At 48.7% G+C, this 24,202-nt stretch overlaps 1 protein-coding gene across 2 annotated transcripts; it reads right to left on the bottom strand.

Moving 5' to 3' along the window:
* Nucleotides 1-14: 14 nt before the first annotated feature.
* On the bottom strand, nt 15-22,319 carry LOC143371430 (RNA-binding protein fusilli-like). 2 transcript variants are annotated; one of them, XM_076816586.1, is made up of 12 exons: nt 21,664-21,952; nt 14,282-14,476; nt 13,722-13,950; nt 11,487-11,576; nt 9,965-10,019; nt 9,774-9,884; nt 9,100-9,370; nt 8,822-9,037; nt 8,493-8,720; nt 8,213-8,414; nt 1,121-1,323; nt 15-1,047 (listed from the first exon to the last, which is right to left on the bottom strand). In XM_076816586.1, the coding sequence occupies exons 1-12, from the start codon at nt 21,805-21,807 to the stop codon at nt 874-876; spliced, it is 2,118 nt and encodes a 705-aa protein (XP_076672701.1). In that variant the 5' UTR covers nt 21,808-21,952; the 3' UTR covers nt 15-873. The 2 variants fall into 2 exon arrangements, with proteins under 2 accessions (XP_076672701.1, XP_076672700.1); XM_076816585.1 differs by lacking the exons at nt 15-1,047; nt 1,121-1,323 and having other exon boundaries at nt 3,208-8,414; nt 21,664-22,319.
* Nucleotides 22,320-24,202: the final 1,883 nt, after the last annotated feature.

The raw sequence follows: 24,202 nt of genomic DNA, 5'->3' as shown, positions 1-24,202 counted from the left end.
GAAGATGAAACGAGTCAACGATAATAAACGTATCGTTCGAACAACGTCCGGCGATCAGGGTATATATTAAATTTCATATTAAAACTTCACAATTAAATTAAGTAAAACTCTTACGCTAGAAGCGCGTCCGCGCGTTAATTCGTTTCAGAGACGACGACTGTTCGCGGGGCCACGGTATTCGAAACGCTTGCAAAATATAAGTTTGTACAGATTCGAAGTTCCCAGTGCGAACCGTGCAGCCGCGAGCGTTTCCTCCAAGCGGGCCAATTCGAAACGATTTAGGTTACTCTTAAAACCTATGCATCATCGACAGCTAGGACCACTGGAATTATCGGTCGATCCTTCGCTCGCCCGATGATGTAACGCTTGGACATTTTGAATGCCCGAGCGAGACAAATGGGTATCGAGAAACGTAGAGAAGGAAGGGCGTACAGTAGAGGCCCGAGAATCACGACGATTAAAGGGGGGAGGAATAGAGAAACGTGCCGTGCGCGTTCTGCTCCGCAATGAGCTGGAGCAAACGACGAGAAAGAAACGACGCCACTGCGCTATGCTACGACGACTTGCATCTGTCTCTAGACTAGAAAGAAACGCGCCAACCGATGGCGCGTCAGATTTAGAAAGAGCAAGGGAGCTTTTCTTCGAAGATGGGAGGAGAATGAATCGTGCATCTGCCGCTCGGGACCTCGCTGGTGGTTTCTACGCTCGTATACGAGCTCGTCGACGAGGGCTCGACCCGTACGGCGCGCAGGTACGGGCGATGATCTTCTATGCAAGGAGCTGGAAAGACGTAACGTTAGGTTTCTGTCGTGCGAGGCTAAGGTATCACGTTCGACTCTGTCGCGGTTCGACTCGGATGAACGGGGATGATGATCACACCATGAACACCTCGACGAACGGATTGCACTCGGCCTGGGGAGGCGCAGCGACGGACAGGCGCTTCTCCAGTTCGATCCGAGGGAGGAAAGCGTCGATGCGTGGCGGTTCCGCGGATGGGCTGTTAGCCGTGCCCCCTGCGGCGAGTTGAAGGCACTCTGCTGGAGTTAACTGTGGAATAATACATTTCTAATTAAACATTTGCAGGGTAGTGAAAGAATTATGAATTGAAGAGAAGCCTTACCAACGCTGCTTGCTGAGGAATGGCTGCTATGCCACCGACGTTCGCTGGATTATAGTAGTTAGTCGGGCTGACTGGCGGGGATGGATAAGGCCAGTAAAAGATTGGAGGCGGATAGGGTGCCGCGAACTGCGGTGGCCCACGGGGTAGCATCGCGGCCGCTGGTGGGAATATGGCGACTGGTGGTGGTGGCAACATGGTGCCCCCTGAATAGGGTGAAAGAGAAAAGGGAGACGATCAATGTTCGATTCGAGCTCACCCTGTTGATCATACGTTTTAGATGAAGGATGAAGCGACTGATTCAGAGCGACGATCCGCGAGTTCCTTCCTGTGTCGTAAGGAACTCTGAGGGTCTGCATGGAAGGAACGAGCCCGGAATGTTACGCGTAAAGGGGCAGGCGCGAGATCTTTATCGCGACAACTTGCTCGTGGATTAATGACATTCCCCGATATATATAAAAAAGATCTGATAACACCCATAGATTCTATGTATGTACAAACGTAAAGAAGAGTGCCCCAACTATGATAACCACACCACGATTCGTGGCCGATGACATCGTGCAGAAGTGTAAATCCGAATGCATCGCTTCTGACCCTTGCAATCAGATTCTTTTGTATTCTTCTTTTTTATGTGGACCCGCAACCTGCACGATTTCACGATTAACTCGACGATCCTCTACGGTCCGTGGGAAATTTTCCATGTTCGTCGCTTCTCTTTTTTTCAAGGTTATCGCTTTGCTCAATAATGATTACAGCTTTCTTTTAGACGCTTTCAGCGGGAAGGCTTCGCGCGGACCGTAGAAAGCACGTCGTCCAAAGGAATAATGATTTGGACTTGGCCTACCTGGAAGCACAGAAGTTAGTATTTGTAGATCCCGCTACCAAACAGCAATCGACACTGCACCATTGTAACACGATATATACGTATGTTTTATATATATGTAGCACCAACTTGCGATTTCGCCCCCTCTGCCAAATCACCAAATTCACTCAGACTCTCCCCCCTCTCTCTCTCTCTCTCTCTCTCTCTCCCTCTCTCTCTCTCTCCCCTTCTTGCTTCTCTCTCTATATATGTATATCTCTCCCATTTCTCCAACATATTAAAAGCCCTTCTGCGCGTGATCCTCATCGACGAAACAAAAGAAGCGTCCCTTGAAAATCTCTGCCAATATACTTTCCCCATTACGATGCCCTAGAGAATGCAGATTCTCTGCAGGTTCGATGTGGATCCACGTCGCATCCAGGCGTTTGCGAATTTAGAGGATTAAAAGGCACGGCGGGGAGAGTTCGCGAGGGAGCTTCTCCCTCCCGAAAAGAAGGCAGGAAGAACGGGTCACGTCGAATTAAATGAGAAGGTATGCACGTCCAAGCCGAGTAACAGTGTCCCGTGAATTAAGACCAGAACAGATTACGATCACAAAGACCCCGTCTCGCACGTTAGATCACAGCACCAGCGGTCGCGGCAACGACGGTTAGATCTAATCGCAGGCTCGCCCGGGGACGCTGTGTTAATATCCACACAGGGATTGTTACGCCCTTCGAGAGAGCCGTGACCGTTCTTTGATAGGGAGAAGTGGACGGTGGATGGATCGACCCCGGGATCGGGGGAGGCTGGAGACACAAAAAGAAGGCGAGAGACAGCGGGGAGAGATAGCTGTAGAGCCACAAACAGAGAGAGTAGATGAGAGAACCTACATATTTTAGCAAGAGGAAATACAGAGAAAGAGAGAAAGAGAGAGAGAGAGAGAGAGAGAGAGAGAGGCAAGAATTACGGACACAGAAAACTCTCCAACTTGATCTGTAGACACCAAAGATACCTGCGAGCCCAGTGAAAAAAAATGTATAGAACGTAACAAGGTAGGGTGGTCGTAATTTTCACGGACATCCGCGGAAAGAGGGAAGATCCCACGATATACTTTCTACGGAGGCAACGTCCAGTCCAACAGAGTCCGGCTCCAGTAGCAACGCCACCAGCAATACTTTAAACGCCCCCTCCCGAGGCTTAGTCTCGTCCACGAAAATTACCACCACCAGGCGAGGTAATATAATCAGGGGTAAGAGTCCACCAACCCGGCAAGCAAAAAGATATGTATGTCCACAAGGCACATTTATTAAACATGATCGTTCACCATCGATATAATCGTCGATATACAGAAAAAAGTGTGTATACAAGGGGTAAAAAAAAAGATCAAGTATATACTCCTGTGTGTGCGTGTCCTGTGTGCGTATGAGTGTCCTACATCCCAAAAGTGGATAAAACGCAAATCGGAGGATAGGATCGGTCCCATGGTAGCGAATGGGAGAAAGGTAGAGAGAAAAACGGAGCAGTGGCGCACCCAGAGGGAGAGCCATGAAACCTGGATTTTACTCTTTAAATAAATTTTTATAATTGCCTAATAAATTTCAGTGAATTTGTATTAAGAATATTTTTCTCGGCTCCTCCCAATATTAAATCCCGAGCGCGCCACTGAAACGGAGCATGTGGGTGAAGGGTGGATCGCAGAAGATTGAACTCCGTTCCGCGACTAGGTACCGCGCGGTGGATCATTAAACTTTCGCCGGGACAATCACGATCGGGCCGTGGACTATCGCGGCTGGATGCGGCGTTTCCTGGAGACCCTTGCCCTTCTCGCAACCCTTCCACCGTTTGTTTCTCAGTCGTGACTGGCCGATCGTCGGCGATCCAATGTACTCTGCGGCTACACCGTACGTGGAACGTTCTAGGATCGATGGGGGAGCGCGACGGTTCGTCGATCCTGGGGAGGGTTTCGGAGCGGGGCAGGAGTCTGGTGTCTACTTCGCGTCGCCCACGGGACACGCCGTCGTTCTTGTTCGCCAGTGAGTAACAGCGGTTTAGTTAGAGGCGTACTGGCAATGATCCTAGTACTATTATAATGCGTTAAGTTGCAATTGGCGAGTGGACGACACTGTCAGTCACCAGGTTAGCGATTCACAAATTAACCAAGACAACACAATCAACGTATGGAAGAAGGGGGAGGAGGATGCCACGGTGTATGCGATTCAGGGGTGGCTGGTTTGGAGTTATTAGTATAGGGGACGACATAGTCTGTTATAATGTGTATATACTTCTACTAATCTGGTTTCCTGCTTCCTCCCACAAACATTCGCTCCCTATCATTCTCTCCCCCTTTCTCTCCCTCAGTAGCCCGTGAGATACGTGTATAAAATACGGCTCGTGTGAGTGCCCAGCGAAAGCCAATGGGTAGTACACAATCGGACGACATCATGCGTCAATACGTTTAAGCGAACGGATCGAAAGACGGAAGCTCTTCGGGTACGCGGTGGTTTGCCGTTGTTGGGACAATTTATGTGTGTGTGTGTGTGTGTGTGTGTGTGTGTGTGCGTGCGTGCGTGTGTCTACGTTACGCGTCATTAGACTGGTGTAACCGGGTCGAGCCGCAACACTCTATTCCATCAGTTGCTTGGTCTATTGGCGCATAACGTTGTCCATTCAATGCACGCGTACCTCGTCCATCGAGAAGGCGCATCTTAAGCCGCGCTCCCGCTCGCGCAAACGTGCACCACCTCACAGGGCTTTCTAGTCGGTCGTCTCCCATTTACAGCTCGAAACGCCATTTTAGTCTTCGAAGAGCATCCCTTCGCGGGCGCTCGAAGCGTTTGTGCAGGTGGAAGCGCGGCTTTACCCGTACAGGACACAGTGATCGATATCGTAATAGTATATCGAGTAGGGAAATCGCGCAAGAGTCGAGCGCGTCGGGAAGTCCTGTGCGCTCTAAGGGCGAGCCAAAGTGCCCAGCTTCGATCGGGACTCCAGGTCGATTACGTACCTCGCGACAAGGTGGTTGCGCGACGAAACGGACAAAACGTCCCGACGCCCCTGACCGATACATTTGTTTTACGCCTCGAAACACACCAAGATGCGCCCCCAGGGAGGGCGGCCCAAAACGGAGAGCCGGTTAGTCACTCTTGATACAGAGTCATGCTCTTTAAGACGCATCAAAGCTCCGAGAATAACCGCGGCGGCTCCGTTTCGCGCCCCCCTCTCGAAATCTAGTTTCTAGAATGTCTATTAATGCTAGGTGAAGCCGAATCAGGAAGCATAATCCCGACGTGAATGTACGTATCGGCAGGCAAGTACCCGATCATCGAGTCACATCTGTACGATTGGGGCGCAAAGTGCGCGGCGCGTCCCTCGACGCCGGATGCACGGCACTTGGTTTCACCAGCGATCCTTGTGCATCCGCGGCATTTTAAAGAGCAACGCGAGAAAAGTGTCGACGATTGCGCGGCGCACTCTGGCAATTTTGTACCGACAAAACAGGACTAGGTATACCAAGGTACTACTACTCGATTCTATGTAATACGCTACCGCATCCTGTCAAACAGAGATAGGTTTGTGCGAGATTATAGGGATTACACGTAAGGTTACGGGGCGGGGAGGAGATTGTTACAAGGCGTAGAGAGTATCGTCGGTTCTTAGGAGGGAGAAGGAATGCTCGACGATGACGGAGGGGAAAAAACGACAGATATATGCGTAACGAAGGTGGCTGCGCGGATAGAGGAGGGAAAAAACTATCCGACGCGTTGCGTAATCATCTGGTCGTGAACGATAGGTAACGAAGAAAGATTATTACAGGTACTTGTATGCACGTCCCTCCACAAGCCACGACATGCAAACCAGTCATCTCTATGCCCGTGGACTTTACACGAGCAGTAACGATCCTCGGTGCGTTTCCGCGGCTCTGATTCGCCTCGTTATCCCGCTGCGTGGTAGACGGAAACTAAGGACGTGGGGGAGGGGTAAAAAACGTGGCAAGAAGAAAAATCGTAATCACCGACGGCGTTACCTTCGCGGTAACGAGGGATCGAGCGTATCGAAAGAATCACGAGGAATGGGAGCCCCTGATTACGTGGAGAACTCTGGAAGCTCTTTGTAGGCAATGGCAGTATGATCGTCCAACGGAGTTACCGAAATTACCACAAGACGCTTGGATACTGGAAGAGCGTCGGAGGGGTGAATTGGAAGGCACGAGGTTTTAATAATAATATTTGAACGATGAATGGACCCTTTCCCTCTGAGCTTCGGATTCGAAAGTAGCTGCCTGCAGTGGAAAGAGAAAGGATCTCGTTGAACCTGGACTCAAGCTTGCATCTTTCGTTTTCTGTGTCAAGCTAGGGCGCCGATGAATTTATCCCCCAATAAGTGTGAGATTTGCATGCACTGCTCCGCCACGAGTTCTTCCACGCCTTGCGTTGGTTTCTTAAACCCCCGAAACGTTCACGCACCTAAGTTTAATTAACGAGCATAGCTACCGCCACTGGAGAATGGTCACTTAGGAACCTTAACTGCGCATTTCGAAGCTACTGTCTCGATGTTCCTAACTCGAGCTCGAGCATTCTGTCGGGAATGAAGGGCTAGAAATGGATTAATGTCCTGCCGTGGTACTTGTTCGTTTCGTAGCGCGAAACGGGCTCCTTTTATCGTTTCCTTTTTGAACGTGCGTATATAGATGCCACGCGAAGAAGGAGATACTCTCTCCGAAGATCAGAGCATTAAAAAGAAAAAAAGAAGAACCGATAACATTGGATGGAATGTCCATTACTTATCGCTATATAATAAAAATATTTCTAGCAAAATATATAATTCATTCTTATATATAGATTTGTATGTCTGTACTCCATTATGTTGTATATGTATATATAAAAACATATGTATATATTTACATGTGCAATGTAAACCGCGAAGCCGCGGGGTGGAAGAACCTAAAACGATGAGTCCTTGTGATTCGCGTTCACGTTAAGGCACTTTGCTGTTGCAAACGTCGTACGTAACGATACGTACTTCGACGAGCTCCCGTAACGAAAAGCTATATACGGTCACGCGCAACGATTCCCTAAAACAAAGCAGCGCGATCCACGAAGACCTCGCTGTGCTTTATAATAACGAAAAATAGAAAATGACGTATCTAAGACACTCTAAGTACTGCTGCTCGATAATAAGTAACAAAATGGAAAACGTCTCTGAAAACAGATTGTATAAGATACAGTCTAGTCGATGGAAAAAGAAAAGGGGGCTCGAGGATAGAAGACCTCACGGTCACGAAAACCGGTAGCCTTGCGCAGAGTTATCGCGCGGAATGTCGTCGAATAACTGCCTCTGGGAATAGAAATATTGCGCGCCGTGTACGGATCGAAGAAGATCGCAGCCTCGCACACGGTGACGATGCAACCGTGGAGTAAGTTGCAGCGTGTCTGGCGCGCGAAATGAACGTATAAAAGAAGGAACGATTACTCCGCCACAATGGGCACTCCGTGGTCAGTGATTTAAGAGAATGGACCACACGCGACTTGCCACCGTGCCAAGAAGCAGCCCGACGAAGGACCTTCCTCGTCGATCTAGGATCATCACAATCGACATCGTCGCATAATCGTTCCACGCCTATCAAATCTGAGGATAAAATTGAGCAGGATAAGGCAAGCCAGGAGCAGCGGTCGGGCCCTGCGCGAAAGCAGCTGGCGTGTGCCAGGCGGCTCGTTTCGCGACACCGCTGGACGTGTCAGGTGGGAATGCGGATTCCCAAGTCCGTTTCAGCCCCATTATAGCGGCATGATTAAGGGGGGCTGCCTGGACGAGGGGTGTGAGCAGGCTGTGAGGCGTAGGTCCCCGTAGAATCGGGATTCTGGATGGAACGTTGAAGAGCAAGAGAGGCGTCGGGCCCTGAGGCTGGCCGTGAAGCGCGGCCGCGGCTGCCGCGGCCGCCGCTGCGGCTTGGGGACTCATCGCGTAGGCGGGGATCTGGTGCTGCGGATTTGGTCCAGGGAGGGCGAGCGTTTTGGTGGTGACCGACGAGGTCGGGGAGCCGGGTGTGCCGGAGGTGGGCGGTGGATTGGAGGCTAGGGCCATCAGCCAAAAGTCCTGATGTCGGATCGCCTGCACTTGAGCCTGAGCCTGTGCTTGTGCTTGAGCCTGCGCTTGGGCCTGCGCCTGCGCTTGGGCCTGGGCCTGTACTAGCGCGTGAATGTCCCAGAGGGGCGGCTGCGCCGTCTGTACCGGGACCGGCGTAGGCGGAGGCGCGTGTGTCAAAGTGGCGGGTGATTGTGTGGTCAACGTACCCGGTGATAGCAGAGCCTTGGTGGACGGTGGCGTTACCGCGCCCGTTAACACCAGATTCATGTCGTCCCCGCTGCATTGGAACACTTCGATATACCGTTGTTTCTTCCCGTAGATCATGTACCGGTGGTGCCGCTGCGAGGCGCACGCGTACGCCGAGCTCTCGCTATCCATCTGGATGAACGCCTCGCCGGATGGCTGACCCTGAACAGTCCAAGATGATCGTTCATTAGCTACGGATGCGCGAGAGATTTTCTCAGCGTCATTACCATGAGCACTCACCTGCGCGTTGTACACCATGTGCACACCTTGGTAGACGATGTTCTTCGAGTGCTCGCCCATGAACTCGAGGATGTGCTCCACGAGCGCTTCGTAAGGGAGGCCGCGCAATCGGACGCAATCTTTACGCGTGCCGGACGTGATGATGTGCTGTGGAAGTATCGGAGGAAGTTGCGGAATGGGTGGCGTCGGGAGTACCACCTGCTTCGGGTCAATTGCCCTGTTCAGGACCTGTATGCCGCGAACAATCGATACAGCGCGTGAGTTAACTTCTATTTTTACTTCACCCCCTCGTCTCGTTATGCACCCGCATCGCTCGCGCGAGTACATACCTGTTGCACCTCGGCGATCGTGCTTCGAAAAAGTTCGATATACCGGCTGCCAATGCAATCCCTGTGCTTGCTCAACGCCTTCACGGCGTCCTCCTCCTTTGCAAACAGAACGAAAGCGTCACCGGTTGCTCTGCCATCTGGTTTCTTCACGAACAACACCCCGTCCTCCCCGTCTAATACGTGACAGGGTTTCTGCCCTGACAAAAAGAAGTCGAGCTGGAAAAAAAAAATAATGGATGATACGTAGAAAAAGGACAGGTCTTCCTGTTAGCACTTACCACTTGCTTAGCGACACAGTCGTACGGCAAGCCTCTCATTCTAACTATCACTTGAGCTCCCCGTGACAAAAATGCATGGGCCTCTCCGCTTGTTCCTCCAGCGACACCAACAAAATCTTCTCCGGAGGCCTTGTACACCTCTATGTACCGCCCTCCCATATGATGTTTGTGTCTCTTCAAAGCCATGTCTCTATGCTCTTTATTAACAAATCGTACCAATGCCTCTCCGTTACGTCTTCCCATAGGACTTAAACACAGAGCTACGCCACCCCTGTGAAACAAGTAGAAGAGAATGTAAAGCGTTACTTACGCTTCTGTGTCCAACGGCAAACAAGTAAAAATAGTGACCTCGAGAATCATTGGCAATATTGTGCGACACATGAGATTCATGACCCTAGATAATACTTATCGTTGCATAAGACAGATACAAACAGGCAGGATGTTTTAAAAAGTTGTTTACCACCCCGTGTAAACACAAATTATTTCACCCAACTTGCACTTTCATCCGATCGGGCTTGACAAAGTTAGGAACATAAATCTAGTTACGCAACACAGCTGATCTTTACCTTTTTTACACGGATCCGAGTGGCTTGTACATAAATACCGCAGCAATTATTACACTTTATCGCACAGAACTCTTACACTCGACGCTTATATCTGCTCGTTCCACTTACTTGGCAACATTTAGGCCACGAAAAAATTTTGCTATGTCTTGATCAGACGACTGCCAAGGAAGACCTCGCGCTCTCACTACACAGCCATTGTCGACCTCTTCATCTTTTGAGCTGCACAGAACCATTACAGGATTGACGAACCAAATTTCGGGAACAACATCTTACGATTCTAAGCCAGAAATGTAACTCACCATATACCAGGTTCTAAAACAATGTTAACTACCTCAGGAGTTTGAAAGACGTGACCTGCAACAAGAAGCACACTAACTGTAGTCATAAGTGCAACCTTGCTTCTTAAATTAATTGAGAATATGCGAATCAGATCTCAATTTCCCACAGTCCATCTACAGAAATTTAAATGAGACGTCGTTGCATTTAGTAATTCCTAAATCATTGGACAGTCGCTCGCGAGTTTCCCTCGTAATTTTACACCGTCGGTTAGTCTCAAATTTCTCACACTCCAGCGAAAATACTCGCGATTCGATTTGCCTACTCGGCGCAACGTGCGAGTTCACCTTCCGAGGAATTCCCCTACCACGCAAACCCGCGCTTCCCATCTGCTTCGTGTCCGTCTAAATATTCTAATTTATTTGCGAGGAAAGAGAAATTAGAAGATCGAATAAAAATGGCCACGTGCCGCTGAAGAAGCGACAGCACTTGTTGCTTATCGAACGGGCGCGCAGAAACGTGCCAGGGATATTGAAATTCAAAATTACTGCTAGTTGAGCACCACTGTGATAAGGAGTTATATTATAGCCATCGCTGCTTATAACATTACACAGCTTGACCCGCGCTCGTATACCACGCAAAACTACCAATACACGGACGTGACAGTACACTATTCTCTCTTTCTCCCTTTTCTTCTCTTATTATGTCGTTTTGCCCCCGTCGCATTCGCTTCTGCTAGCGAGAAAATTTCATGTTAATTCTAACGAGGGCCGAATCTTCAAATAAAGTAACTTAGTTCTGTTTGATAAAACGCGAGGGACGAGTCCGTTCACGTCGGTATTTAACAGTTAGCTCCTTTGCCAATTCATTCAAGTATTTAACAACGACTGCGATATGCAGTATTACTGACTCATAATTCCATTCGGCATGCGCATCTAATAGAATTTTAAATTCGCCGTCGAATCGATTGTCACGCTGCTGAATATCGAATTCTAAAACGCTGTGCGCAACGATTGAAAAATAACGAAGCTTCTTTTAAGTGAAATCTTTTTTTTCCGCGAGACTCTGCCTTGAAAGTGACCTTCACTGTTCTAGATGGAAAAGGAAAGAGATTCATAGAGTCCAGCCACGTGCCAGCAGAAACGATGTTAAGAAGGAAACCGGATTAATTTCGAAGTCCGTATCTATTTAAACATGCCTCGGTCACTGTGTAATCGGGGGAACTCGAAACAATCGCGATCAGGGTCCGAATTGCTGATTACGATCCCGCGGTAGTCAGCGCGAAGCTCGAAGCTCGAAGCTCGAACGTTCGTTAAATTGCGTTACAGTCTGAGGAATATAGAAATATCGTGCATAGACCTTAATCTTTGAGAAATAATTAAAAGTCCACACTTTTTTTACCCAGCAGACCAGAGCCACTCATTAATTACGAAAAACTGTCGCCGTCGAGGTCGCGAGAGTAGATTAGATATGAATTATTCTTTCTTTTTACACGCAAGTCGAGTTAAGTCCGAGAGGAAAATTGGTGTACATTCGACGACTTACCATCCTTGATCATTCTTTGTATCACGGTGAGCATATCCTGTATTTCCTTCACGTGATAATCGTTCTCTGTATCCGACGGCAGACCGAAATCTGATTTTCGACGGTCAAGGATCAATAATTCTTTTACATAACCGCGTGCGGTACATCGAGATATCAGCCGGAATATTATCAGATGTATTATCGCTTCGAGAGTGATAAATTATACCGTTTCGATCCCCGATCTTCGACCTCTGTTTTAAGACACCGATTCGAACGGAACGGAAGTAGCGTCGATCAAGAAGTTGATGTATATCAAGCATCGATCATGAGAGCGAAAATACAATAACACGTCGAGCGCAGAGAAGAAAGGATGAGCGGCTGAAATGTCGAGGAATCCAACGAACTTGTTAGGCGCATAATTATCCATATTTCTCGTTTAGTCGTCAGGCTGTTATGTACCAGTATCTCCACCAGGTTGACCTTTAAACCGTGTTCAGCGCGTGATAAGACAGCGTTGCCCACTCGGTGGGACTTTCTTCAGTCTGTCGATCGATATTGCTGTCGCGCACTTGGATTTCGCCTTCCCTACTTATGCTTTAACCGAAGCTGATAACAGTGGAAGGTAAGGGATCCTTTAAAACGTATCAATGGTTAGTAGCGAGGAAATTAAAGAGATATATATATATATATATATATATCTAGCGCACATTATTCGTGGCTTGTTTACAGAGATGGGAGTCTTTATGAACGGGGATGAAATTCGAAACAGATGAAGAATTATAGATACCCAGCAGCGACGTGTCCTTTCTCTATTAAAACGTTTCGAGGACCGATCGATTGAACTAAGGAGTAGCGAGTCGAAAAGTTGGTTGATCCGAGAGCGGCACTGGGATCGATCGATACATTGTGTATACCGTATCTCGGCAGCCACAGGTGTTTTTGTTATATTAGCCACACATACAACACACACGGCGCTGAGAATATAGACTGGAACGAATATAATTGCCCTAGCTCGTGTTTAATATCCCGGCTTCAATTAGATCTACGACAGGTAGCCATTTCCATCGCAAAGCAGCGTTTCCCATTTTGGATTAAATCGTACCCACGAGCGCGCGTGATTTCATGCAAATGTAGAACAGACCGTGGAAGAAGGCTGCGTCTATACGCACGGATGAAACAGGTTGCCTTTTTTCATTTTCATTCCCAAGGAGACGAAAATGTAATCCGAATGACTGCGCATTGGTACTTGAACACGTATGCATGTGTGTGAAAAAGCAAGCGATGCTGATACACGGACAAAAAGCAGGGGAATACTTTGCACGTTGATGAATATAATTATATGTTCGTAAGTACGTTCTTCGGATACAAATAGCGATATTGAATGAAAACGAGATGAAAACGGCCCACCCACGGTATGTTTCGATGCATGTGGATGTATCTTGAGAATAAGAAGCACGTTACCTCGGCCCTCGATATTGTAAAGTGTTTGATAAAATGACTGGAAAGGCTACCTCGGTTGCAGATAGAATGCCCGCCGAACAATTAATGGAACACACTCACGGATTAGTAAGTCTCGCGTTTGAAATTCGGGCCGAAAACAATTGCTTTGCGTGAGTACCGTGTTTTGTTGTGCCCGAAGAGACGTGTACGCTGGCCCGCGAGAGCGCAATTACACGATATACGCACACCCTCCACTCGCCTGCAGACTGACTTTGGCAGCAACGGCCAGTTCGTCGTCGGGTTCGTCGAATATGTTGGATTCGACTTCTGTCGCGCCGCCTAACGGCCGTACGCCTTGGAATTCTCCTCGTTTCGAGCATAGTCGTCGCCTTGGGGCGATCGCGCCGTATCGAAAACCGAATCCTCGACTTTGATCGATCAGCGTGGGCACCGCTGGGCGACGAAACGGCCACCAGAAACCATCGAAATATTCGTCTGCGCGAATAACAGCCTGTATACAAGAACTTGAATGCGCGGTACGCGTTTTTCTTCCCTACACATTCATGGTCCTAAATTTACTGAAAGTTTTTGCGCCTCGACTCGAGGGAGGGAGTAACTTGACACTCGGACGGCCCTGCACGTGTTCCAGGCACGATACGCCACGGCGATTCGTTTTGGAAAAGACAAAGGGTACGGATACAAGGTTTATAGACGTTCCACGAGTAATCCACGATCGACGGCGTTCGTAACACGGCCCGCGGTGTCGGTCGATGGTTCGGCGATCGAAATGGGTTAAAAGTATTTGTAAAAGGATACATTCCAGCATCTCCTGTATGCCGAACGTGGAGAGCTCCCCATGGGTTGAATAACAGGCGACGAACTCCTTGCGGAGGTCGTGAAAGAGGTTGTACTGTTCTGGCAGCTCGATGTCTTTGTTGCAGGCCTCCGGGTGCAGGCATTGTCTCATCGGCGCCTGGCCGTCTACGACGAAACGTGGCGCGGAACCGGATGTCACGCACGACATGGACGACCACCATGCCTCGAACTTCCGTTAAAAAGGACATTTGTTTAAACAATCGCTCCCCCTTGGATGGAAACGGCGTGCATCATCGCGGCCGTTTATCGCGAAACCGGTGGCGCTGGTACACAGCGTTTCAGATTCAATGAGAATTATTCGATCGCAGAAAAGAGCGGGAATCGCGAGAAATTCAAAGCCCCGGAGATCGGCGTGAAATATTTGCTCAGTGATAGAACGGATTACGCGAATTTGGCGGTATTTATTCAGCGGAGGTAGAAAGTTTTGTGGCCCCTTATCGTCCGTTAAGGCGATTAGATAGTTTTATGTGCCCGGGGGCTCCTTAATGTATCGTGATTACCTCCTGGATAGCCTGCTCCAGAGAGATGCCCTGCTCGCGGACAGTTTTCTCCGTTAGCACCGGAGCATGCGCCAACGCTGCTTCGCTGATCACTCCGCTACTTCCGGCGACCGCCGGATTGTCGCTACCGGTCCCGGGTGTGCAGCTTTCGTCCATTACCATCGGTCGTACGATGAACTGTTGCCTTCCCAGCACCTGCAATTACCGGGTCCCCCGAAAAGTCAGTCTCGCAATGAAATTCTAGAAGGATGAGGTGGAACATTTGAATTCAGAACAGTTCGCGATTTACTTATACATTCGCTTGAATATTCGATGCATGATTCAGCGATGTTCGTCGTCCCCTTTCTTATCGGTGAGTTATATGCCTCGGAGAATTGGTACAATTAATTGCCGGACGATAACGCCGGTGAACGCGTGCCGCTGCAGCGCGCCTCGCGTGGCCACCGGGCTGGTTGCGTGCACTCAGGGGCGCGTAGAGCAGCGTTCGCCGATGGCCGAAGGACATTTCGTAAAACTACAATTTCTCTGACGTAACCGCGAGAAATTACACGGTGCTGGTCCACTGGCATCAAACTTTCCTGTTTCTTTTTCGCCTTTCCTTACGTAAGCGTAGATCCGAACCAGGGCCGGCGCGAGGATGGTTGGCACCCCTAAATTTTTGCACCTGTTTTCTATTTAATATGTTTTGCCTTTACGAGGTACGATGAAAAAGAATTATTTATTATTAAGTCTGCGATATAGTTTTTAGCGCCCCCTTGATGCCAGAACTTTATATATCTTTGGCTTCTTTCCCCTCGGATTAATTTAACGCCCGCTATACCATCGGCTACCTTTCGCATTCTTTGCTAAAAGGATGACTGATACTTTGAAAAGAAACACGAGTGGAAATCAGTGATACTATTAGTACGGCTAATCGACCGTCTACTAATCTGCTTGATCAACCTGCGTCATCCGTTCAGAGGACAACGTACAATATTCTCTTTTTCAAACCGCTAGTTTCCGCCAGTGGCTTACTTACATAAAACCTTCCGGCGACGGAAAGTATAAGATTACCTGAACGGGCTTAAAAAGGCCACGCCGCGTGTTCTTGTAATTGCACCGCGTACTAATTATGACTGGAAGGAATTTCGAGTCATTACTTATGGCACGCGAAAGGGAACGAAGCGGACAAGGAACAGTGGAGCTGTCCTATCCACAAAGCAAAGTATATACCGCAACTGGCACACATTGGACTCCTTCGATTCTCTGTGCTTTCGCGAGTGCGTAACGAACAACGACCCCGATTCGCAAACTCTTCTACGATATTCTATGAAGGGGGGTACCACCCAGACCATATTCACGAAATATTGTAGGAATCTTCGCGAAACGAGTGCCGTCCGTGCGAAATTACCCAATCACAGCCGATTATGCACGCGTGCAGGAACGAACGTGGCGAGACGGCACACAATCGAAGCCAGCGTAGCCGTGCAAGAAACTTATTTAATAGGCAGGTTCTTTGACGCGGGGTTAACGGATCAAGGTAGTTCGGTAGGTGAGCAGTGCCACCGGTGCCGCGGGCTTGGAATTATCTTCGTCGACGTGTCGATAACGCCTCGTGGCGTAACTCGCGTCCTAAGCGCACCAATATTACCCATTACGTAAATGTTAATTACTATCCGATAATCGCTCTCTAACGCTACCAGGAACGGCGCACCGTCGACCATCAAAGGGCCCCGCGAGTCTCCCTGCGCATCCTTTCGAGTTAATGCTCGAGTTACCCGCGAATTGCTCTCGAACAGAGCTTAGGGAATAATGCCCGATTCCGTGGGTGTGAATGCGCGTTGCTATTATCCCGGCGGTGTATACCCAAGGGTTTACCGGGGTTCTTCCTGGGAAACGATTTACAACGGGCAAAAAATAATACCGACCCTTCGGCTCAGGTAAACGCTTCGGGATACCTGCGCGTACCAAAAGCTCGTTCACCTGTGAGCTTTACTGTTTCAAGACTCTAGCGAGGGTCGGTAGTTTGTTCCGAGCAGTGTCGTAAGTTCCCTGTTTGCGTGGATTCATATTGCGCGGGGGATAATTAGTCTTGGGTTTAACTTCCTGTTCAATAATCTAGGTAGGTATTAGTTATTCTGTAGAATGGCTTTAGGTGTATCTTAATTTCTCCATTTCTTTCCAAGTTAACTAATTGTTAATAACTTTGCACCGACATATGCTCTACTGCGGAAAGATTCACCGTAGAAAAAAGTCACTTCTACTATTTTTGTTTATACATAAATAATTGAAGGTTACATAGATTATTGAAGTCAAAATTAATAAGGTTTAAATTGTTATTTTCTTATTCGGAAAGCGATTTTTATTTTTTGTTTAAATTTCACTATGTTACAAGTAAGTACATTATAATTTATGTTTAAGTTGAAAAAAATTTAAATTTATTATTAAAATATGAAAGAAAGAAATTAATATTTTATAATGAAACAACTCTTACTACTGTAAGCCAGCACGGAAGGTGTTAGGAAAACATTAAAATACCTTAATTATTTACGATTCCATACGCCCTGTACATCTAGCAGAAGCACAAACATTGATTGGCGATCGCGGTCAGGCCTGATAGCGACGGGATCCAACATCTCCGGGCAACGGTTACCCGATCACCGATAACGTTCTAAGATTAGAGCCGTCCTCAGGAAAAAAAGTAGATGACAACTCGCGTATTATCAGTTTCCATCGATTGTGCGGATCTTCAGCTGCGAATTGCAACTCAAGGATCGAGAAACCCGCCGTGGAGATAACCTTCCATCGAACGCTTCGCGACGGGAGTAAAGCCGGGAATACATATGCTATGCTATAGCTTAGCTTTTGCTTGAAACGGGTCCATAAGAATGTAGGTATTGAAGCTAATTTTCTTAAACGTAATAAAACGACAGTCCGGGCCCACGTGCATCCACATCTCGCGGCCAGGGACGTCGGTTAGGACGTAAAACGCGAACTCATAAATTGCAAATCCATCAGAGCCAGGCCGCGAATACAGAGGCAGCCGATGACCAGGGGAATGATAGCCGCCGAGGTAGGTGGGGAGGGCGAGGTGGGGTTAAAGGTCGCGAGCCGTGTCGCGCACAGGAACTGGCTTGCCCTCTCCGCGGACGGCGAAGAACGAAGTCCAGCAAACATGGCGGATTCCGTCGCCTTTCCAGGCTACGCGGAAACAGGCCTACTCCGAAGGAAATCATTACAGGAGGCCTTCAATAGCGATGTAAATTACTACGTTCGAAGTTTGAAAAGAGGATTGTCTAGAACGAGGCATCAAATACGATACTGTATAGGTAAGTATTGTAACAATGGTTTTAATAAATTTCCAAGTTATAATTACTCCACTACGTCTCCAGATTCGAGAGCGCATAGAGCACTTTTCACTACCCACCAGAGTTGGGCAGGCTTCGAATAAAACATTATTCGTTATTTCATTCGCAAATCTTATTCCAAATTATTCGAATAATGCCCAACTCCGGTACCTACTTATTCTTTTAAGGAGGGAGGCCTACATCTAGAACAATCAAAACAACATGCTTCTTTGCGATTTTTTTTTAGAAAACCGTTAAACTTTTATTATTAAACATTAGTCTATTGAAAAGAGTACATCTTGCGGATATTTCAGTTTTTTTTTTTTGTGGTAAAAAAGTATCGAAACGTTTGCGAGTTATATTCCGTCTTAAGTCCGAGACGTCCTTTTTTAGGCGCTTTGCGGTAACAACCCACGCGGTAGCTCGGTGCAGGATCATCCAAAATTGAAAATTCGAAATTTCTTAGATAATATATGAAATTATCTAGGCTCTGTCGGGCCCGATTTTGGAAATATTATTTTCAGACAAAATGGCGGCTGTGCAAAGTTGAAGCATCGATATTTGGCAAAAAGTCGCTCGTTTTTCGAGTGTGCCAAAAAACAATAGGCAGAAGAAGGAAAAACTCCCGATAGCGCTTAGATTTTTAACCGTAAAATAAGCCTGCAAAGTGTCGAGTAAATCGGTTCATTCATTTTTACAACTTTGAAAACATGAGTTTTAGAACAACGGAATCTTTGTTTGCTGTCCAAATTCAAGAGGGTAAAATTGGCCGCTTAAATTCCGGCTATTTTCCGATTTTGTGTTATAACTCGCGAGCTGTAAGAACTGTAAGTTACCGAATTTTCAGGGGTTAATTTCACCCCTTTAGAGTGAATTTGGGCAGCAAACAAAAATTGCGTTGTAATCAGGAAGGAATCCCCTACGTAATTACAAAGTTTCAGTTTCTTTTTTTTAACTGTTTCCCAACAAGCGTCGCCGGCGCGCCTGTATATCAAAGAAGTTTTTGTAATTGAGAATATCGTCGCGATTCCGCCGTGAATGTAATGGCGGCGACGCAGCGACCGATTCCGACTGCCACGGCCTTTTCAAACCTTTTTCCCACAGAATACATTAAGTCCTAGCGGTATTCGTGAGACTACCGCGCGAGGACGAGACGCTGCAAAGAGGGAGGAGGGAGAAGGACGGAGGAAGGAGAAAAGGTACAGAATGGACGCGACCGGAATGGGGCGGCCGGACGCGAATAATAGACTGCACGCGTAATGTCTAAGCCCGAGGAAACCGTGGAACATGGAAAAAGGAGTCGGGCATAATTGGACGGTCGCCATAAATCACGAGCAGAACTTGTTTCGCGGAGCAGAGTGAACGCCGGGGCACAGTATGGGACGTTTTAACAAATCCAGCTGATTCTTTCCCAACTTCTTACAGACCCCGATTCGAGAATAAATACGAAAGGTCACGCCACTGACTCGGCGCGGCTCATTAAATTTTGACTCGGCCGATGGACTTGAGACTCGGGAAACGAGTCGCATCACAATGGCCGGTGCGAGCTTTCCCCATACGAAACTAACGATCTGTGATCGTCCGCCCCGTCACGTGAATTACGCGCAATGATGGTTTGAAATTGATCCACCTGAATTAACGACAGGACGCGCGCAGGTATGTTTCAGATCGAGGGTAAGTTTGCGGTATACGTATAAAGCGAGGCAGGGAATGACGAGCGTTTGCGCCAGGCGGTGCCCGTTTTTAAGTCCCCTAACGTAATTTTCGAGTCGTTGAAATTACAGGGATTATGTGGCCGCGCTGCTTTTATTTGCCCAAGTAAAACCACACGCTCTCCGTTTCGCGTCCCGCGAAACTACCGGCGAGCGCAATCTTGCTTTCCAAGCTGACGAGTCAACGTCCTCCCTTCTCACGCGGCTAGGTGCCGTTTCGTGGATCTTTGGGAATTCTATTCCAAGCGCTGCCGCGCGAGCAGTTCCGCGGGGAGAAATTTGGATTCGATACCGAATTCCAGTCGAGAAATCGAACGGAGTGAACGGAGGTAGCATTGAAGAATGACGATAAATTTGCGAACACTATTGTGCAGTGTTTACTTGAGCATTAATTTAGTGTTTGGGCATCGTAAAATCTTTAAGAGGCTTCATATTCAGCAGGTCTGCGCTTCGGCCGCAGTCACGAGTCCCAGAGCAAAGGTCGTGATCATTGTTTTTTTTTTTCATTTAGTCGTTGCTGTCCTATAATTTGGTGATCTTCTAAGAGGCACTCGATGCTTACCCAGGAAACTGTTCAATTTATTATCTACTATTGCCAAGCACAGATCCCGCCACGTTCGTGGTAATTTAGACGATGGGGAAAAAACGATGAGGAATCTTTGATAATAGTCTCTAGCGGTCAACTTTTATTTACACGGGTGGAAGTAAAGTAGGTATACATATAGTCATGGGTGGATCTGCAAAGCACGAGGCCATCGCTTTGAATCGGCAACGCGATTTATCGACGGGCATAGTAGCGAGACGATAGCGAGAATACGGTATACAAGTCTGATTTTCTTGGAGGCCCTTGGCGAGGCGAGAGAGGAGCCTCGACAGCGGCCATTGTCCCCGATCAGAGATAGTCAGGTATGTGACTCGAGGGGAAAAAGGAAACGACCGACCAGCTGGAACTCGGGCGCACTCGTGCAAGCCGATTCACAACAAAGAATAAAGAAAACTAGGCGCACCTGTTGCTCGCCGCACTGAGCTGCGCCTGGCGAATGCAACTCGATTTCACGAAGCAGCAGGCCCCACCGAAACATTCCCAAAAAGTTGACGCGAACTGTTCTTTTAATCGAGCTACTCTTTGCCGATCTACTTTAATTCATTTAGTAATTGTAATCTTTCTCTGATTTAAATAGTTGGAGAAATAATAAGAATTTTAGTTTTCCTTCCGAAAGATCTGAAATCATGAAATTGAAATTGTTGAGTCTGTCCGGTACACGGAAGAAGATTGAGCGCAAGTAGGATCTTCGAGGCTCTCGCGACCTGAGTTCTTGTAGTATAGTACCGTTCGAGGCTTCCGGTTGCAAGCTGCGTTCCTTCTAGAAGTGGTTCCCGATGTTGGTCGTTGCAGGTAACTGCACCTAGGGTTTGGTGGTATACTGGTATTCAGACCCTTGATAAAAATAGATACAGTGGCGGGAACCACTATCAAAGAGACATGGGTCTGGTCTTACACGAAAGTCTCGAACAGTGTTACCTCCGTAATTATTAGTCTACCGTCTATAGCACAGTCGTTCTTTGTCGACGTAATAAGAGTGGAGTATAGTAATTGTAATTAAAAATCAAAATTGAAAGTGATTCAGTTTATTCAGGAACGTAAAGATCTTGATTAGAAGACTCCAATGAAAGGAGTGAAAGGAAAGAAAACAAGCGTCGCTCTGTTATTGACCGAAAGCGTGACGTTTGCTTTGCAAGTTGCACGACGATATTGGTTACATAGAAACGTTCGTTGCAGTGAACGCGATGACACAAGATATAAATAATTAATACTGAATCGAGGAACATGCTCCAGAAGGCAGCTCACAGGCCCACAATCATAATGTGTGATGAATTAAAAGAGAAATGGAGTCCATGGCGCCAGATAATCTCGATGTCAAAGCTGGAGGTAATGGACGACCTTTCGAGGGCGCGACGCTCCGCCCCCACCGGATAATTCGAGAAACAATGGCAGCCGGAGACACGCAAAGGTATTGTCGCGCGACTCGCACGGAGATTGACAGTGCGCCGAAAACTTTCGCAACAGCTGAATGGAGTACCGATCCTCTCCACCCGTGCAGCCATCTTAATTCAACAAACGCAAACTTAATAATGGATTTTCAATGAAAACCATTGTCCCGATCCAAGGAAACCAAAGGAACCCTATCGCATCGTTAGTATCTTCCAAGCCACGGCTCGACATATGCGAATCGTTTCTCTGCGTTAGTTTCAACGCTATCCTCGGAGGAAGATCGGCAACGTAGAAACCGGGTATTGCGAGTCTCCTGTTTTTTCACTTTGTTCCTGCTTAGCTGATAGTTACCTTGTTCTGCAGCACATCGATGAGCACGTATACCAGCAGAGTGATCTCCTCCTCGTCGGAGCCGAGAGCGTTACCCTGGAGACCGGCGGTCGCCACGTAAAGGGCGACCAGGTGGCTCGGTCCCCTCGCGCCCGTGGTCTGCATCGTGGATTTCTCTCGTCCCCTCTCGTTCCGTTCGATCACTGACTATTCCACTTCTCGGTCGAATCACTGTCGAGGTGTAAATTATCCCTCGCACTTCACGAACGGCCGGAGCAGAAGCACGTTAACCGTCTTCCGATACCTCGCCGCGGGGTAGCACTTTCGCTAAAACGTTCACAGACTCCTCGTATCCTTGCGCGGCATGTTCGCCTATTTACCGCAGATTTTGCGCTGACGCGCGCGCGCGCTCCCTCGCCTCCTGTGTGCGTGCGTTTGAGGTTATGAGTGGATCGACGGGCAGGCGGTCGGATCGCGTAGCCGATCGATGCACACGCGTGATACGTGTCGGCGCGCCACGTTTGCGCAGGTATCGCGCGATAACTTTCGCGAAACGGCCCAGCGCCGGCGGGACGATTCCGTTTCCTGCGCGGATGCTGTCTGACGACGGACCGTCGCGAGTGGCGAAGCTTTTCGTGCAACACTAGCCAACAGCCGGCCGGACCGTTTCGCGCACTCGTCGTCGTTGCCTCACCTGGCGACTGCGCATCGAACCCGGCTGCGCTCGTTGGCTAGGTGAGACCGGGACCCTCTTGCTCACTCGCACCGCTAGCGCGCTCGCTCGCCTCTCGGGGGCCCCGCGGCCGACTCGCGCGACGCTTTTGGTCGGAAAGAGACAGCCGGAGCTGGCCGAGCGAGCGCTACAAGGACGGAGCGAGCCACGGCGGAGAAAAGAGAAGACGAAACGCGGAAACGCGGAAACTCGGCGATGACGGGCACGGAGCGTTTAAATTCGAGAAACTTGTTGGTCGCGACGGGAAATCGATCGGCGGCCGCCTCTCCAGTTCCTGTCGTTGTTTCGGTCGGTGAAAACGCGAAACCGGCGGCCCCCGGGGCTGGCGACGGCGAAGGGAAAGGCAGCTCGGAGTGGCGGCGCACTGGCCAGGTGCGCAGACATTCCACTCGCCTTGCGGTACGCTCACCCCGCTACACCCGACCGATTATTTTCCACCTGGAGAGCGCCACGTTTACCTCCTCATGGCGGACTATCGCGATTCGATGTAGGCATGTGTGTATCGAACGAAACGATAGTTCCCCCCTCCGGTATGAATGAATTTCGTACACCGGGACACGACTAGGTGAGAATACAGGGTGTACCGTTTTTCTAAACGTTCCAGCGCACCGTGCTCTCATGATACTACGCCTGTCGTAAAGGATCACTGCACAGACGTCGGCCAACGATCTCGCTTCGAGAGCGTAGTGCCGCGTATGTAAACAGTGTTTGACGGTGCCGGGATATGGTAATGGAATGCAAACATTGTAACGACGGTAGGAACCCGTGATGGATTAGGAATCTTCGGTGTTAGACTTGAATAAGAATTGGAGGAAGTCACGGTACAACTCGAAGCGATGAAGCTTTACGTTGCTGAGAACTTAAGCTAAATGGTTTTTTAATTCAACAGTGAATGTTGGTAAAAACTGACGGAGTTTGGTGAAACGTTTCGAGACACCTTGTATAGGTGGCTGATGTTAGGAGGGATAGGTGTAAGTTTGCGCACGGAAGAAAATGGCGGCTACCTTGCGCTCTCCCTCTGAGCATGAGCCTCTAACAACTTGTAAGAGATCACAGGTACGTACCGTCGCCTGTGCCCCCGTTTCGGTGCTCCCTCCATAACGTGATCACGGCCTTGATAGCGTGCGTGCGCGAGCCTGTCTTGCTCCACTCTTAACCTTTTTCGCAACCTGTCGTATTTTTCAAAACATTGCGAGATCATAGCTTCTCCCATACTTCTATCCTACGTTTACGACCTTCCTGATCGATATTGGTCGATCGAACTTGCTCGTCACAGGCCCGTTAACAATGACGACCGCTGGTTATTCCTAGCCCGCCTCGCCTTTTATCGAAATAATCTTACGTAAACAGGTTTCCCCCGTGCAACCCTGCGCGCCTTTCAACCACGCGCGTTTAACGATCAAGAGAAGGCCCGAGGATCGTTCGGAAAATCCGGACGGGGGAAAATTCGAAACTTGAGCGCCACGGGCACGTGTGCAGGTATATAAATACGGGCACATAGTCGATGCCACGTTAAATCGACTTAGGAGAGCGAAGGAAAGCCGAACGAGCAACAGGTTGGCACGATCACGGCGGCAGTGGGGGGAGAGGAGGGGGTATAGAAGGATAAAGAAGAGCTATGTGTAAACGAAGAGGCAGAGAACGCGGCGATCGTGGTCATTTGGAGTTCGGTCGGAGTATCCGTGAAGCGAGATGCTCGGCCGCTACGTAAGAGTTTGATGCGACGAGGGAGGCCCGATTGGTCGGCCACCTGTTGCCCGACGGCCGCGATTGGCTGGCCCCGACGGTGCGTAACGACTCTCCAGAAGAGGACAAGTGCATCGTCGG

Source organism: Andrena cerasifolii, chromosome 7 (genome assembly GCF_050908995.1).
Source record: "Andrena cerasifolii isolate SP2316 chromosome 7, iyAndCera1_principal, whole genome shotgun sequence".
Classification (NCBI taxonomy): domain Eukaryota; kingdom Metazoa; phylum Arthropoda; class Insecta; order Hymenoptera; family Andrenidae; genus Andrena; species Andrena cerasifolii.
The sequence above is the reverse complement of the archived record's forward strand: the minus strand, read 5'-3'. Positions and strand labels throughout refer to the sequence as shown.

Coding starts and splice junctions, on each gene's coding strand:
- LOC143371430 (XM_076816585.1), bottom strand. CDS start 21,807: ATGCAGACCACGGGCGCGAGGGGACCGAGCCACCTGGTCGCCCTTTAC. Junction 10,020..11,486: donor ACAAAGAATGATCAAGGATG/GTAAGTCGTCGA, acceptor TTCTTGTTGCAG/GTCACGTCTTTCAAACTCCT. Junction 9,371..9,773: donor CGTGGCCTAAATGTTGCCAA/GTAAGTGGAACG, acceptor CTTGTTTCACAG/GGGTGGCGTAGCTCTGTGTT.